At 41.4% G+C, this 15,337-nt stretch overlaps 1 protein-coding gene across 2 annotated transcripts in view; it reads left to right on the plus strand.

Moving 5' to 3' along the window:
* cacna2d3a (calcium channel, voltage-dependent, alpha 2/delta subunit 3a) overlaps positions 1–14,624 on the plus strand; it is a 109,882-nt gene extending 95,258 nt beyond the window's left edge. For both annotated transcript variants that reach the window (XM_058642736.1, XM_058642738.1), the window contains 4 exons: positions 1,131–1,245; positions 9,489–9,601; positions 11,377–11,459; positions 12,305–14,624. In XM_058642736.1, the coding sequence (XP_058498719.1) occupies positions 1,131–1,245; positions 9,489–9,601; positions 11,377–11,459; positions 12,305–12,397 (404 nt within the window). In that variant the 3' untranslated portion in view covers positions 12,398–14,624. The remainder of the gene's footprint in view (positions 1–1,130; positions 1,246–9,488; positions 9,602–11,376; positions 11,460–12,304) is intronic.
* The last annotated feature ends 713 nt before the right edge of the window (positions 14,625–15,337 follow it).

Consider the following 15,337-nt stretch of genomic DNA (forward strand, 5'->3'; position numbering starts at 1 on the left):
TAAAACAGATTTGAATGTGTTTAAATGATTTTATAAACCTTTTTTTTAAAGAATATGAGACGACGTTGACATAATAATGTCACATGTTATCGTATGTTTTTATCATAATTATTATTTAAACAGAAATTGAAAGTCACTGTAAAAATAATAAATAGATAACAATAAATGTTAGAAGAAATGATTATATTCAGTTATTTATTCTTCATCTGTGACTTATAAAGGAACCTTAAACCTCTGAGTCGCACACCAGCAAATTAAGAGCAATAAATAAATAAAGATTAAATCATGTAAATAATTAAAGGATAAACATCTTTATTTCAGAAAATGTCTAATATTCAATCTTCTCTCTTTGTTTTTGTCATAATGGAGCAAAGAAACCAGAAAATCTCCACGTTTAAGACGCTGAAGTTAAATTAAATTGTCACATTATGAAATTGTTTTTTAGTCTGTTTCTTTTTAAATGTTTGTTTTTTTAGATAATTTTACACATATGGATAATAAAGTTTAACCTTTACCATCAACTGCAAATGATTTCATTCATTTAGTGATTGATACATGTTTATATCCATTTAAATGAATATTGTGTTATTACGCTCACTCTTAGAAAGGTTGTAAAATCACAAAAGTGAATGAATGAATTCACACTTTCATATTCAAAGTGAAATGTGCTGAATAAAACCAAACAACTTTACATAAACACAATTTATTTAAGATTTCTTTACTACGTTCAAACGTTTGTTTGCCTCTTACCGTCCTGCAGTACTGTTTCAAACCTCTGGGTGGCAGTAGAGTTCAAGCAATGTTGCATGAAAGTTTGGTGTGACTCTCCTCAGGAGGATGATGAGGAGGAGGAAGCAGAGAAACGCTGCTTTCTCTCAAACGTGTGTGTTAGTGAGGATGTGGTGTGTTTAAGTGTCAGCCTCGACTGCATTTGCATAACTATTTTAAATATAGATTTGACTTTGAACTGCTCTGCCTGTTCCATGACTTTCCCACCAAGTCTGACTCCGTTTTTTCCCCTCTTTTTCTTGTCTCTCTTATTTTTTTGTTTCCTTCCCTTACCTCACTCCCTCCCTCCCTCCCTCCCTTCCTTCCCTCCTCTCTCCTCCCTCCTCTCTCCTCCCCCTCAGCTCAGAGGATGGGTCGGAGCACTCAGGTTCCGTGTGACACAGAGTATCCGGCCTTCGTGTCGGAGAGAACCATCAAGGAGAACATGGGCAACATCGACTGTGGCGGCTGCATCAAGTAAAGAGACACACACACACACACACACACACGCACACACACACACACATAGATGATTTGTTGACCATTAGGAATCAAACAAAAATGTGTAAAATGTGAATATAAGAGCAAAACACCCGAAAAGCCTGAAAATAAACCTGCCACTTTATTAGGTACACCTGTTCAAATACTTTATAATACAAATCTCTTAATGAGCTGAAGGTCAGGAGTAAAAACAAAAACAAAACAACAACAGTTTGGGAAAAATAGAAATTAAAATGATATATCCTGATAATCATCAGTTAAAAACAACATTTCAGAGTAAAAGCGTGAATAACAAAAACAAACAGAAATAAAATAGTAAATCCATCACATGTAGACACATATCATGAAGAGGACATCATGAAGGTGATTTAAAGGACCAGCACGTAACATTTAAGGGGTTCTTCACCCTGACGTGCTCTGAGAGAGAGGAGTGAACACAGAGGCTCCTCTGTTTCTTAGAATAATCTGTCCCACCTCTAGATGTCGCCAAATCTTTCACAAAGGACCTTTGACCCCAACCCCGCCACACACACACACACACGCACACATACACACACTAGGATCAACAACAACGCTTCCTTTAAAAACGGGGGAAATGACTGTGAGTGTGTGTGTGTGTGTGTGTGTGCGTGTGTGTGTGTGTGTGTGCGCGCGTGTGTGTGTGTGTGTGCGTGCGTGTGTGTGTGTGTGTGTGCGTGCGTGTGTGTGTGTGTGTGAGGGCTTCTCTGTCAGGCAATTGTGGGGTTTTCTCTGGAACCCTGCTGTGGAACCATCATTGCTCCCAGCTGTGGAGTCACTGTGTGTGTGTGTGTGTGTGTGTGTGTATGTGTGTGTGTGTGTGTGTCAGTATCTGTGTGTGTGTGTGTGTTAGCTGTCGGTTCAACCCCTCAAGGTCAGCAGTGTAACCACTGCCCTCAGTGCCAGGAGTAAAATACAGTTTGGGTGATGGATGCAGTCACACACACACACACACACACACACACGCCCACACACACACACGCCCACACACACACACATTCACACTCAGTGTCACGTACATGACATAAGTGAGTGAGCAGCAGTTCTTTTGTGACAATGACACAGAAGTGGGATTAGCGATCAGAGCTGAGTGAGTGAGTGTGTGTGTGTGTGTGTGTGTGTGTGTGTGTCATAAATCTTTTTTAACGAATTTGACAAAATAAAATGGTAAAATTGAGGTTTTAGTTTGCATTATATGGAACTTTATAGCTCATATTAGTAATCGAGGATATTGGTGATAAACATGTGTTTCACATTAGTGTGTGTGTGTGTGTGCGCGTGCACATTGTAATAATTGACACAGTGGATCCATCAGCGTCTCGTCTTGAATCGTCTCTCTGCGATGATTTAAGCGTCTGTGGACTGTAACCTGAGCTCCGGGACGAAGTTCGTGTCACGTCTCCAACCACAGAAAGTCATCGAGGGCTTTATTAGCTACAATATTCACGGATATCTATCATGAACCTCCACAAGCTGCAGCCTTTTCTTTGCTTCTTTTGTTTCCCTTGACATGAGAAAGGTCCTGAAAGGACACAGTATTTTAAACGAGATTCTTTAGAGTGAAGATGTTTTCAGCTTTGTTTGATCATGGGTTTTTCAGCTTCTTAAATGTGAATATTTCCTGGTTTCTTTGCTCCATAAAACAAAGAAATCATTAAAACTGAATCATTTTTGGTTTGTGGACAAAAACGAGACATTTGAGAAACATCATCATTTCCAGGTTTGACGAACACAAGAGAAACAAGAAAATAATGGTAAGTGAGGACATGAGGACATGAGGACAGGCCTGCTCGTCCTGTGGTCCACTTAAAACGTACATTAAATATTAGAAAGACATGAAGCATAAAATCAAACGCAGAAACGAATAATAAGAAGAAATCGTATCATTATAAAAACAATAAGAGCTGAATTAAAAAGAACCACAGGAAGATTCATCTGTTGATTGTTTTCTTGTTTCATTGATTTTGATGTTTGGTCATAAAATGATGACGATGGTTTCAAATGTCTTTGTTTTTGTCCAAAACCAAAAATTGAGTGATTCACTTTGAATGATTTCTTTGTTTTGTTTTAAACAGCAAAGAAAGGACAGTGAGACAGGTGTGAGGGTGTGAGACAGGTGTGAGGACAGCGAGACAGGTGTGAGGACAGTGAGACAGGTGTGAGGACAGCGAGACAGGTGTGAGGACAGTGAGACAGGTGTGAGGACGTGAGACAGGTTTGAGGACAGCGAGACAGGTGTGAGGACGTGAGACAGGTGTGAGGACAGCAAGACAGGTGTGAGGACAGTGAGACAGGTGTGAGGACAGCAAGACAGGTGTGAGGACAGTGAGACAGGTGTGAGGACAGCTAGACAGGTGTGAGGACAGCGAGACAGGTGTGAGGACGTGAGACAGGTTTGAGGACAGCAAGACAGGTGTGAGGACAGTGAGACAGGTGTGAGGACAGCGAGACAGGTGTGAGGACGTGAGACAGGTGTGAGGACAGCAAGACAGGTGTGTGGTGAAGGTGGGTCCTCCTTGTTTGCAGTAGTGATGGACAGACAGGAGTCTCTGTGGACTCTGTGGACAGATGCCTGCCAAATAATGAGCTGTTCTCTACATCCACCAACACACTGACTGCCTAATAATGAGCTGTTCTCTACATGTGACTGTTTGATTGATTTGATGTTTTTACTTAAGAATAGATTAGCAAACATAACCACTGTGATATTTTAGTGTAACTGATAGAGTGTTTTTTATTTACTTTTACACGTATCATAACCTTTTTATTAGTATAATCCCCGTCATGTATCTTGATGGTTTTGTGGTGTGGATTAATGCAGCTATTCAAAAATCATCAGTAGACTTTGTAATATGTTAATAAATTCATTCCCTTTTTTGATTATTTGATATTTAACATCATGATCCATCCCAAGAGAAATGGAAAGAAAATGACGACGTCTCTGTGAAACGCCGCCCGTGTGTTTATTGAGATTTTATTGGAGCCATTTCAACTCAGTGAATTAGTAATTGTTAAATTCCACTGAGTAATTACTGGTCACCGTGTGGGATGATGACAGTCACTTATGTAACGACTGCATCACTGGATTCTACAACAGCAACGCTCACAACTCAACGAGAACGCTGCCAAAAACTGAGCTGCAGAAAAACCACTGATGTGGAGGTTTAAAAACCCTGTGGATTAAAAACACTGGAGTAAACCCCCTGTGGATTAAACACAGTGTGGATTAGAGCAGTGTGGGTTAAAACCCCTGTGGATTAAACACAGTGTGGATTAAAAGCAGTGTGGGTTAAAACCCCTGTGGATTAAAAACAGTGTGGATGAAAAGTAGTGTGGGTTAAAACCCCTGTGGATTAAAAACAGTGTGGATTCAAAACCATGTGGATTAAAAACAGTGTGGATTGAAAACACTGGAATAAAAACAGTGTGGATTAAAATCACTGGATTAAAAACAGTGTATATTGAAAAGCCCTGTGGATTAAAAACAGTGTGGGTTAAAACCCCTGTGGATTAAAAACAGTGTGGATGAAAAGCAGTGTGGGTTAAAACCCCTGTGGATTAAAAACAGTGTGGATTCAAAACCATGTGGATTAAAAACAGTGTGGATTCAAAACACTGGAATAAAAACAGTGTGGATTAAAATCACTGGATTAAAAACAGTGTATATTGAAAAGCCCTGTGGATTAAAAACAGTGTGGGTTAAAACCCCTGTGGATTAAAAACAGTGTGGATTAAAAGCAGTGTGGGTTAAAAACCCTCCGATTCATTTCATGTGGCTCGACATTTCAATCAATATATCAAGTTATACAAGATTATTATTTCTCCATGTTTTTTGTGTAATTAAGTATCATAAATACATTGTTATTGTGAAATATGGACAGTATATTATTCATTTTATTTTGAAATTCTGACAAATATCTGTCATCATGATGCGATAGCAGCCCAAAAGTTCCTCTCGACTGCCCCCTACTGGCCAGATTAGATGCTCTGTGGCTTTTTGAGACGCCTGCTTTATTATGTTTTGGATAAAACAAAATCATAATAATAAGACTGTAAATAATGATGGACTGTAATGATTGGAAAAATAGATACATATACATTTTTGTTTCACTTTTTGTACGACGGAGCCAAACTGAAGAGAGGAAACATGTTTATCTTTCAAGAAGTCGCAATATAATGAGACGTTTTTTTATCATTATTTAATCAAATCAGTATTAATGTGTTATGTAGATAAAATCCAAATCTTTGTGATTCTTTCTTTAAAACAGACTCAGTTTATTTAAGTGCTGATTTTAATGATCACGTGACAAAAAGATGTATTTATTTCATTGTGAAGCACAAACCCCTTGAATAATAATAATAATACTTTTGACTTTATTCCCAAAATATTAAAAAAGAATGTGTTGAGTGTGTGTAAGTTTATCGCAATATATAATTTCGAAAACACGCGATAACATCGTATCGTGGTGTCTCTGCTGGTTCTCAGCGCTCATTTTCTGTTCTGTGCAAACTTCAGCAAAGTTTAAATGAGTGTGAGTCAGTGTCGCTGAATGTGTGTGCGTGTGTGCGTGTGTGTGTGCAGATTTTTAATTAACCGTGACAAGTTCATTATTTTTCTACTTAATTCCATGGAGACGGAAAACAAAACACAAGGCAAAGTTAATCCAGTGCATCACTGTTATGACGCCATGCTTCCCCCGGGGGGCGCTCTGCCCAGTGTGAGAATCACTGTGTTACTGGTGGAGATTTTGAAAGAAGGTCCGGCGAGCACAGCGTCTGCGACACCGGTGTTACACCTGGAAAGAAAGCCCAACGCCTTATGGCATGTGATCAACGAGACAAACCACAAAACCCTCTGAATTGTTATTTCCACAAAAGCAGTGATTTCAAGTCCGCCTGGTTCTTTGTGCAGAAAAGATGAGTTTTCTTACTCTCCTCTTCTAAAACAACAGCTTAGAATATTAAGACTTTAATCTTGTAAATTTACGACTTTATTCTTGTAAATATACGACTTTAATTTCGTAAATTTACGACTTTATTCTTGTAAATATACAACTTTAATCTCGTAAATTTACGACTTTATTCTTGTAAATATACAACTTTAATCTCGTAAATGTACGACTTTATTCTTGTAAATATACAACTTTAATCTCGTAAATGTACGACTTTATTCTTGTAAATATACGACTTTAATCTTGTAAATGTACGACTTTATTCTTGTAAATATACGACTTTAATCTCGTAAATTTACGACTTTACTCTTGTAAATATACAATTTTAATCTTGTAAATTTACGACTTTACTCTTGTAAATATACCACTTTAATCTCGTAAATTTACGACTTTATTCTCGTAAATATACGACTTTAATCTTGTAAATTTACAACTTTATTCTCGTAAATATACGACTTTAATCTTGTAAATTTACAACTTTATTCTCGTAAATATACGACTTTATTCTCGTAAATATACGACTTTAATCTTGTAAATTTACGACTTTATTCTTGCAAATATACAACTTTAATCTCGTAAATGTGCGACTTTATTCTCGAAGTCTGTGAATTTGTGTCTCTAATACTCATACTATTACTAATAACGTCTCTGTCGCCCTCTGTCTGTTGTCAAAGGAAAGGTATTAAATGTCTTTGTCGCTGTCGTGTCAAGATCTCGTGTGTGTGCGCGTGCGTGTGCGCTTGATCTCGTGTGTGTGCGTGTGCGCGTGGGCGCTTGATCTCGTGTGTGTGAGTGTGCGTCTTTTCCCAGCACTCAGTGTGTTCAAGGCCAGCAGCTGTGCTGTCAGGATACGTTTCAGTCTTTTCTCCAGGAACACTTGCTCTGCTTTGTATCAGCGGGCTGAGCGGAGCCGAGGCACGGCGCGGTGCGGCGCGGCGCCTGAACACAGATTATTAAACCTCTGCAGATCCTAATTCACTGTGATTGAACCTGGCTCGGCCCGGTTGGGTTTGGTTTGGTCGGTCACAGTGGGATGGCTGCATTAGGATGCGGTGGATCGGTGCAGCTCGGGGATCGGAGGCTGTTTGTGGTCAGGATAAATTGGTCATGGTATTAAATTAGAGAGGATGGAGATATTCCTGCAGATTTGGGATTAGTTTGGACCCATCAGGTGTCACTGCGGGAATCTGTCCCCCAGAACTACTGACTTCTACTTCCACTGGGGTTTTTTGTGTCTTTTCATCTCAGGGATTAAATAAAAGTTCCATATTAAAGTGGAACAGTGTATGATTTCAACCTTCAAATAATATCTCTCAGATTATTTCGATGGTGCGTGAATTTACAGCAGGGTGAACGTCACCACAGTCAAACCTGAGCAGGTCTACAAAATTCAACTTTACTGCGCACCTGTAGGGGGAGCCAGAGTGAATACGACGATGTCTTACCCACTAAATATTAATAATAAAAAGTCTGGGTTTTCTAAAGTACACAGAACGTCTGTCGGCATTAATCCTTTCATATATGAATTCATAGATATGTTCATATTAATTTTGAGGTAAATAATTGTGACATTAGTGTTGTACAAGTCGTCGTGCTGCCACCACCTGGTGGACTGGAGTGTAGCAGCTTCTCAAACATCATCACACTGTCTGTCTTCATCCAAGTTACTACATTTAATTATTAATAATAAATAAATAAACGTCAAAAACTCACATTTTTAAGTGCAAACACTGGTTTGAACACTGGCTGAAACAGTTACTCCATTAATCAATTATTAATTATTAATTGATTACTAAATAAGTGTGTTTTTTAAATAATTAAAACCAGTTTCTGTCACTAGTCACCCGTGTGTGTGTGTGTGTGTTGCGTGCAGTGATGGCTCCGCCCACGTTAAGTAGGTACTTTTTTTGTAGTGGAGATGCGACCTAATCGTGCCGTGTCATGCTGTGCCGAGGCGAGTAGAGCTGCTGGAAATACGCCATTAGTGAATGCTCATTATTTGGCACTCCTTATGTTGGTGGATGTAGACAATAGATCACTATTTGGCAGTAAGTCTCTTCATGGATGAATAGAACAGCTCATTATTAGACAGCCAGTCTGTTGCTGGATTTTTGAATAGCTCATTATGTGGCAGTTGGTCTCTTGGTAGATCTCTAGCATAGCTCATTATTTGGCAGGCAGTTTCTTTATCATCTGCAAACAACATAACACTGTCCTCAGACCTGTCTCACTGTCGGTTTGTGGACAAAAACAGGTTTGACAAACACTGATCAATGTTTTCTGACATTCTCTAATTACTGGATTTATCGAGAGAATAATTGACGATCACATGATGTGAGTTTGAGGTGAGTTAGCATCGCTGCAGAGCTGAAACGCTGGTTTCCAGGTCTGGAGGGAACTTCCTTGGACCTGAAAGGTCGTTCCGTTTGAAAGAAGCAGGATTTTTGTTCCTGCTCTCGTTGAACAGAGTCAGGAAAGTCCACACATGTGTGTTTATTTGATTTTTCGTGTGTGTTCACACGTGGACGTTCTGTCTGATAAAAGCCTTTGGTGGTGAACGTGATAGATCACACAGCTGTGGTGGAAGAGAGGGAGAGACAGAAAGAAGAGATCATGTTTACGACCTCTCCTCTTCATAAAACTTATCCACGCTCGTAAATCAGCGTCCAGAAGGCCGAGGCGAGGCCTGATCTCTCTGTCCGGTAAAACTCTGAGCACTGACGTGTGCTTCCCATTTGTCTTTGGAGTGTTTTATATTCCTCAACACTTCATCGGAGAGAATATTACAAAGACAAAAGACGGGGAGAGGGTGAGGAGGACGCGAGGGGACGCAGCGAGTTCCAGGAAAAACTGTGTGTGTGAACTTTTAAATGTACGTCTTTTGTTGTGAGTCTGTCCAATTGTCTCTGTCGCTGCTTAAAGCTGATGGTGAAACAAGTCATCGTCCACTGTCCTGTCTCCTCATCACGTCTCTTCATCACCTCTCCTCATCACATCTCCTCATCACGTCTCCTCATCACGTCTCCTCAGAATGTCTCCTCTCTGCCAGGGGAGAATGTGAACATAACACAAATCCTCCTGACACATGGAAATTTACATCAGACTCATGCACCTCGCCAATCCAACTCTGACCTCCCTCTCCCTCTCTCCCTCTCTCCCTCTCTCCCTCTCTCCCTCTCTCCCTCTCTCCCTCTCTCCCTCCCTCCCTCTCCCTCTCCCTCTCTCCCTCTCTCTCGCTGTGATTGGCAGGTCCTTTGTGATCCAGCAGATACCCAGCAGTAATCTCTTCATGGTGGTGTTGGACAACCAGTGTGACTGCAGCATGTTCGAGCCGATCACCATGGACCCTGTCGAGATCATCTATATCCTTCACAGGGGGGGGCGGATGGATGGATGAATGACTGGATGGATGAATGACTGGATGGATGGATGAATGAATGACTGGATGGATGGATGGATGGATGAATGACTGGATGGATGAATGACTGGATGGATGGATGACTGGATGGATGGATGAATGACTGGATGGTTGGATGACTGGATAGCTGGATGAATGACTGGATGGATGGATGGATAAATGACTGGATGATGGATGAATGACTGGATGGATGGATGGATGACTGGATGGATGATGGATGAATGACTGGATGGATGACTGGATGGATGGATGGATGACTGGATGGATGGATGAATGACTGGATGATGGATGAATGACTGGATAGATGGATAGATGACTGGATGGATGGATGAATGACTGGATGGATGGATGACTGGATGGACGGATGAATGAATGACTGGATGGATGGATGGATGGATGAATGACTGGATGGATGAATGACTGGATGAATGACTGGGTGGATGGATGACTGGATAATGATGACTGGATGGATGAATGAATGACTGGATGGATGGATGACTGGATGAATGACTGGATGGATGGATGAATGACTGGATGGTTGGATGAATAGATGAAGGCTCAGTCCTCTCTTTTCATCATAAGTAAACGCTTACACAGAGCAGTACCACAGGGACCTGTAGAAGGCAGTGTGGCTGCTCATGTGAGAACCTCTCTCATTAGTGTTAGAGGCTGATTTCCAGGTTATTTCCAGGTTATTTCCAGGAAAGTAAAGATAACTGTAGTCAACATCCTCTGTCCTCCTCTCAGGGATGGACAAACTTCCTCTCAGGCACAGAATTCAACACTCATGAACTTGAATATCTTGTTGATTTTGCGTGTTTGTGTTGCGATGTGGTCCAGAGTAGACTGCGCGGTGAATTCTGAAGACATGAAACTGGCACTGGACCGTAGATTCCTGACAACATGGCGGTGTAATCATGTGAATCATGTGACTCGATGTAAAGGAGACGTGGACGTTATTGTGCACATGTTTCTCTTTTTCTACCTAAAGGAAGCTCAAATGAGCCTTGAAATATTTTCCAATATTCAACAAAACCTGTTCCCAAACGTCTCCCCATTGAGAACAATATCAACATTACCTCATTATCTTTATTAACTTAGTTTTTCTTTTTGTTATTGGAGCCAGCTCTCTTCTTCAGCTGTCACAATCATTGTAGTTGACGGGGAAAATGGAGAACATTTATTTTGAAGTTGTGCTTTGGGGAGTTTGTTTGTCTTGTACCCCGTCTGCCAATGATCGAGGGTTTGGGGCGACATTGATCTGAAACAGGAGGGATTATGTGTCCCAGCTGTCACAGGAATGTCTCAAGGATTTTCAAGGAAGAAGTGGAAAAGGTTGCCGGACACGTACGGAACACCGGGAGGATGAATGGATGGATGGATGCGTGTTTGTGAGAATGGACAGTGATCTATAGCAGACTCAGTCTCACCACGTCCTCCTGTAACAGCGTCCACACAGTCCAGTCCCGCTCTTTGTGTGTGTGTGTGTGTACAACACGTCCACCGCTGATTATTTGGCTGTTGCCGCGCTAAAACATCCCGAATGTCTGTGTGTGTGTGTGTGGTGTGTGGTGTTGTTCTCAGAGACGCACATTCCTTTGCATTATGAGCCGGGAGAGTAGAGGCCTGCAGAGACCCGGTTCTGCAGAGACGCGGGTCTGCAGAGACGCGTCTCCATCATATACTAAACGTCTGTTACTGCCTTGACTTCAGCTGCACATAATGAATCTCTGAAGTGCGAGAGACTGAAGACGCAGAAGGACAGGAGGCGTCCAGATACCTGTCACCCCTTTCACCCCGAGGTATTTTCACACAAACACACAAACGTCTGCTTTCCTGTTTCACCTTTCTGTAAAAAAACAGTTTCACTTTTTTTTCCCTAAGTTTTGTCGATTTCCACAGAGTCTGGGAGGTAAAAATGTAATAATAATTACAACAAAAGTCTTTTGTATTTCATTAACGTTGAAAAGATGTGCAGTAACTCTCATTTTTATCTAAACAAGCTGAATGAACGACATTGGTGATGATTTTTGGTCATTTTTATCCAGAATATGAGTTGAGATCATCGCTGTAATGCAGCGCAGTGTCTTTAAAATCACCTCAGACTTCACTGGTTTCCTGTGGATTATACCACAATACCTATCTGGAAAAAACAAACATTTACATCAGTTCTGAGGAGTCAGGTGTTTATTTATTATGTGTTTATTATGTTTATAAGTGATGAAATGATGTCACAGCAAGTTGTAAACTTCACTTCGAAGGTTTAGTTTTCTTTCTGTGGGTTTTTTAGGTTTTTCAGGTCATTTTTACCTCAAACCTCTGATGGAATGTTATCCAATGTTTTTAAGTGGACGCAAACAGATTACAGGATTATAAAGATTGTGCTTTTCACCACTGCAGCGTGATGCCAAGTGTAGACGCAGTTGTTTTTGAATTTTTGTTTAGTTTCTAAGTTTCAGGTTCAGGTGTCAGTTTAAAACGCCTGGATTTGCTCGTCTGTAGACGTGTGAACACGAAACATAACTTGTGTCTGCACAGACGTCTGTGGTTTGCAGAAACACATGTTCCCGGCGAGTGGTGTGCTGAACACGCGGTCCTCTCTTCACGTGTTTCATTAAAACATCGCTCCATGCCCTTGTTTCCTCAGGAGAACTCGATGGAGTGTGGCGCAGCTGTGGCTCTCAGCCCGTCTCTGGCTGCTACGCTGCTCTGCGTCCTCCCGGCGCTGTTCCCTAGGTGACCAGAGCTAGCCACGCCCCCCCATCCAGCGCTCAGCTGGGATCGGCTTGGCTAAAGTATTGTGACAACTACAGAAGAAGAAGAAGAAGAAGATGAAAACACTCCTGCTGCCCTGTTTTTGAAAACTCGCCCAGTTTCATCTCAACGTCTACAAAAAGCCCAAAAACAGACCCAAAATTTTAGCTGCCGCTCCCTCACCTGACTCTTCCCTTCCAAATGTGTTAGACTATGTAGCCTTCAGTTAGCATCGAACCTGAAAAGTTATTTAGTTTGTCCTTTGTTGGCTACTGTAAAAAAAAAGCGTGGGTCCATAATGGCGGCCACCGTAGCGCTAACGTTGCTCCTTATCGATAAAAAAGGTAAATTATAGTTTCACGAAAAACTATCGTCAATTTCTGCCAAGAGAAAATGACTCAGCACCGTTTTACAAACTGGACCTTTAACCTCGTTTACAAAGCAGTGTGTGTGTGTGTGTGTGTGTGTGTGTGCGCGTGTGTGTTGTGTCCGAGGTTCTGACAAAAACAAGACAAAATGTGGGCAAAATTGTCCGTTGGACGGTTTCATTCACTGGTGCTGGTTCTGTCAGCTGAGGAGTTCTTCAACCCTCATCTTTTAAGTCCTTGAATGTTTGTGAATATCAGCCTAAACAGACATGGGTCCTTGAAAGTGCTTGAATGTTGTGCAGTAAAGAAGTGAAGTTGATATTTAGGTAAATGTCTCCCTTGTTTGTGACGACGCCACCTACTGTTCACGCCCTGCGTTGCTTGATGTACGTAGACGAGGCCGACGCAGGACAGACGTGGAGACATCATGACTCACTGTCCACTGTCTCTCTCTCCGCCGCTGACGTGAGATTCCGTGCAGAACAATGAGCGAGTAAAGTTAAGAAAGAGAGAGAAAATGACGACGTGATGTCTGGGAAATCTCTGTCTCACCAAAGACAAAAGACAAAGATGGACTTTGAGGACAATCACGTGTCCTCTGCATGTTTCAGAAACAGCTGGGTCCTCTAGTCGAGCGTCTTCGTTGTATAATGATAATAAAGATCCTTTTCCTTTATGGAATTACATTTGTGTCACGATTATCAAACAACACAAAAAGGAACCACAAAATCAGAAATAGACAAATATAAAATATGGGTTTCAGCAGGCAGCTTCTTTAGCCCCTCCCATGGTCAGAGTCACAAACACAAAAGAGTCGGAACAAGCGAAACTTCTGATCATTGCAAACAAAAAGTGTTTTTCAAACAAATCACGCTCACTGTCTGCCAGTTAGTCAGTGATTCAACGAGTCAGTGACTCAGTGATTCAGTTATTCAACAAATCAGTGATTCAGTAATTCAACGAATCAGTGATTCAGTAATTCAACGAATCAGTGATTCAGTGACTTAATGAATCAGTGACTCAGTGATTCAGTGATTCAACGAATCAGTGATTCAGTGACTTAATGAATCAGTGACTTAGTGATTCAACAAATCAGTGACTCAGTGATTCAGTGATTCAACAAATCAGTGATTCAGTGACTCAATGAATCAGTGACTCAGTGATTCAAAGAATCAGTGATTCAAAGAATCAGTGATTCAAAGAATCAGTGACTCAATTAATCAGTGATTCAATGAATCAGTGACTCAGTGATTCAACGAATGATTCAGTGACTCTGTGATTCAACGAATCAGTGACTCAATTAATCAGTGATTCAATTAATCAGTGATTCAGTGATTCAGTGATTCAGTGACTCAGTGACTCAGTGATTCAGTGATTTGACTAATGGGGTGGAGTGGCTCAGTGGTTAAGACCGGTGCCCTGTATGCGAAAGACATCGTGGTCGCAATGGCCGCAGGTTCGACTCCACCCCTGGCTGATTGTACTCAATTCCATTGTAAGTGGTTTTGGATAAAAGCGTCTAAATGCTAAATGACATGTAATGTAATCAGTGATTCACAAAATTTTTCATGGACAATAATGACTCCAAGGATTTAGAATGATAATAATAATAGTGAAGATGAAGATGAAGATGATGCTGAGACTGTAATAAAATGTTTGTCTAATAATCCGTTTTCATTTTTTTGTTTCATTTAAATGTCTATGAAGAAAAAAAAAGAAGAATTTTTATTTATGATTTGCATAAACCCATAAACTGTGACTCTGACATGTCTGAGTGGTTATTAATATTCAGAGCTTTTGCCTTGTTTGAGTACTTTTTTGAAATAAAACGATGTTTAAAATTGATTCTGTCGTTGAACTGTTGCCACGGGAACCACGGAGCGTCTCATCCCCACAGGTCGCTGTGCTGTTGTTGGCCGAGTCGACGGATTCGTACGAATCCACTGAAATAGTCTGAGGAATGTTTGGCTGCTTCTCCGTGTGTGTGTGTGCATCTGGTGTTTTGTTCCTCTGTCATTCATGCACGCCCTCGACCCCAGAGGCTCATCACAACCCCCCCCCCCCCCACACACACACACACACACACACACAGAGACAATAAAGCCCATGTCGCTGGAATGGAAGGCCAACCACAACATACATCTGTATTTATTTAGGATATAGACACAAACAATCAAACTTTCTGACAAACATTCCCATTTGCACATGTATGCATGAGCGGCTTCACTCGCCCGCTCCGCCAACTCGTGTGTATGGTTTAAGTAAAAGGGAAAAAACACAACAAAAGTTTTGTGTTATTCCCAGAAGGAGGCCACTCTGCTGTGGTCTCCACGTCAACACCGAGGTCCGGGTGTTCATGCTCCACCACTTCCTCCTCCTCCTCCTCCTCCTCCTCCTCCTGCTCCTCCTCCTCCTCCTGACGAGGTCGTTCTCACCACCCCAGTGGTCGATGACTCGCTTCTCCAGCAGTTTCTCTGTCCTCGTCCCCCGAGCACAACTGTCCGACACTCTAATTATTCTCAGCTCTTCTTGCTCCTCCTCCTCCTCCTCCCCCTCCT

Source organism: Solea solea, chromosome 11 (assembly GCF_958295425.1).
Source record: "Solea solea chromosome 11, fSolSol10.1, whole genome shotgun sequence".
Lineage (NCBI taxonomy): Eukaryota > Metazoa > Chordata > Actinopteri > Pleuronectiformes > Soleidae > Solea > Solea solea.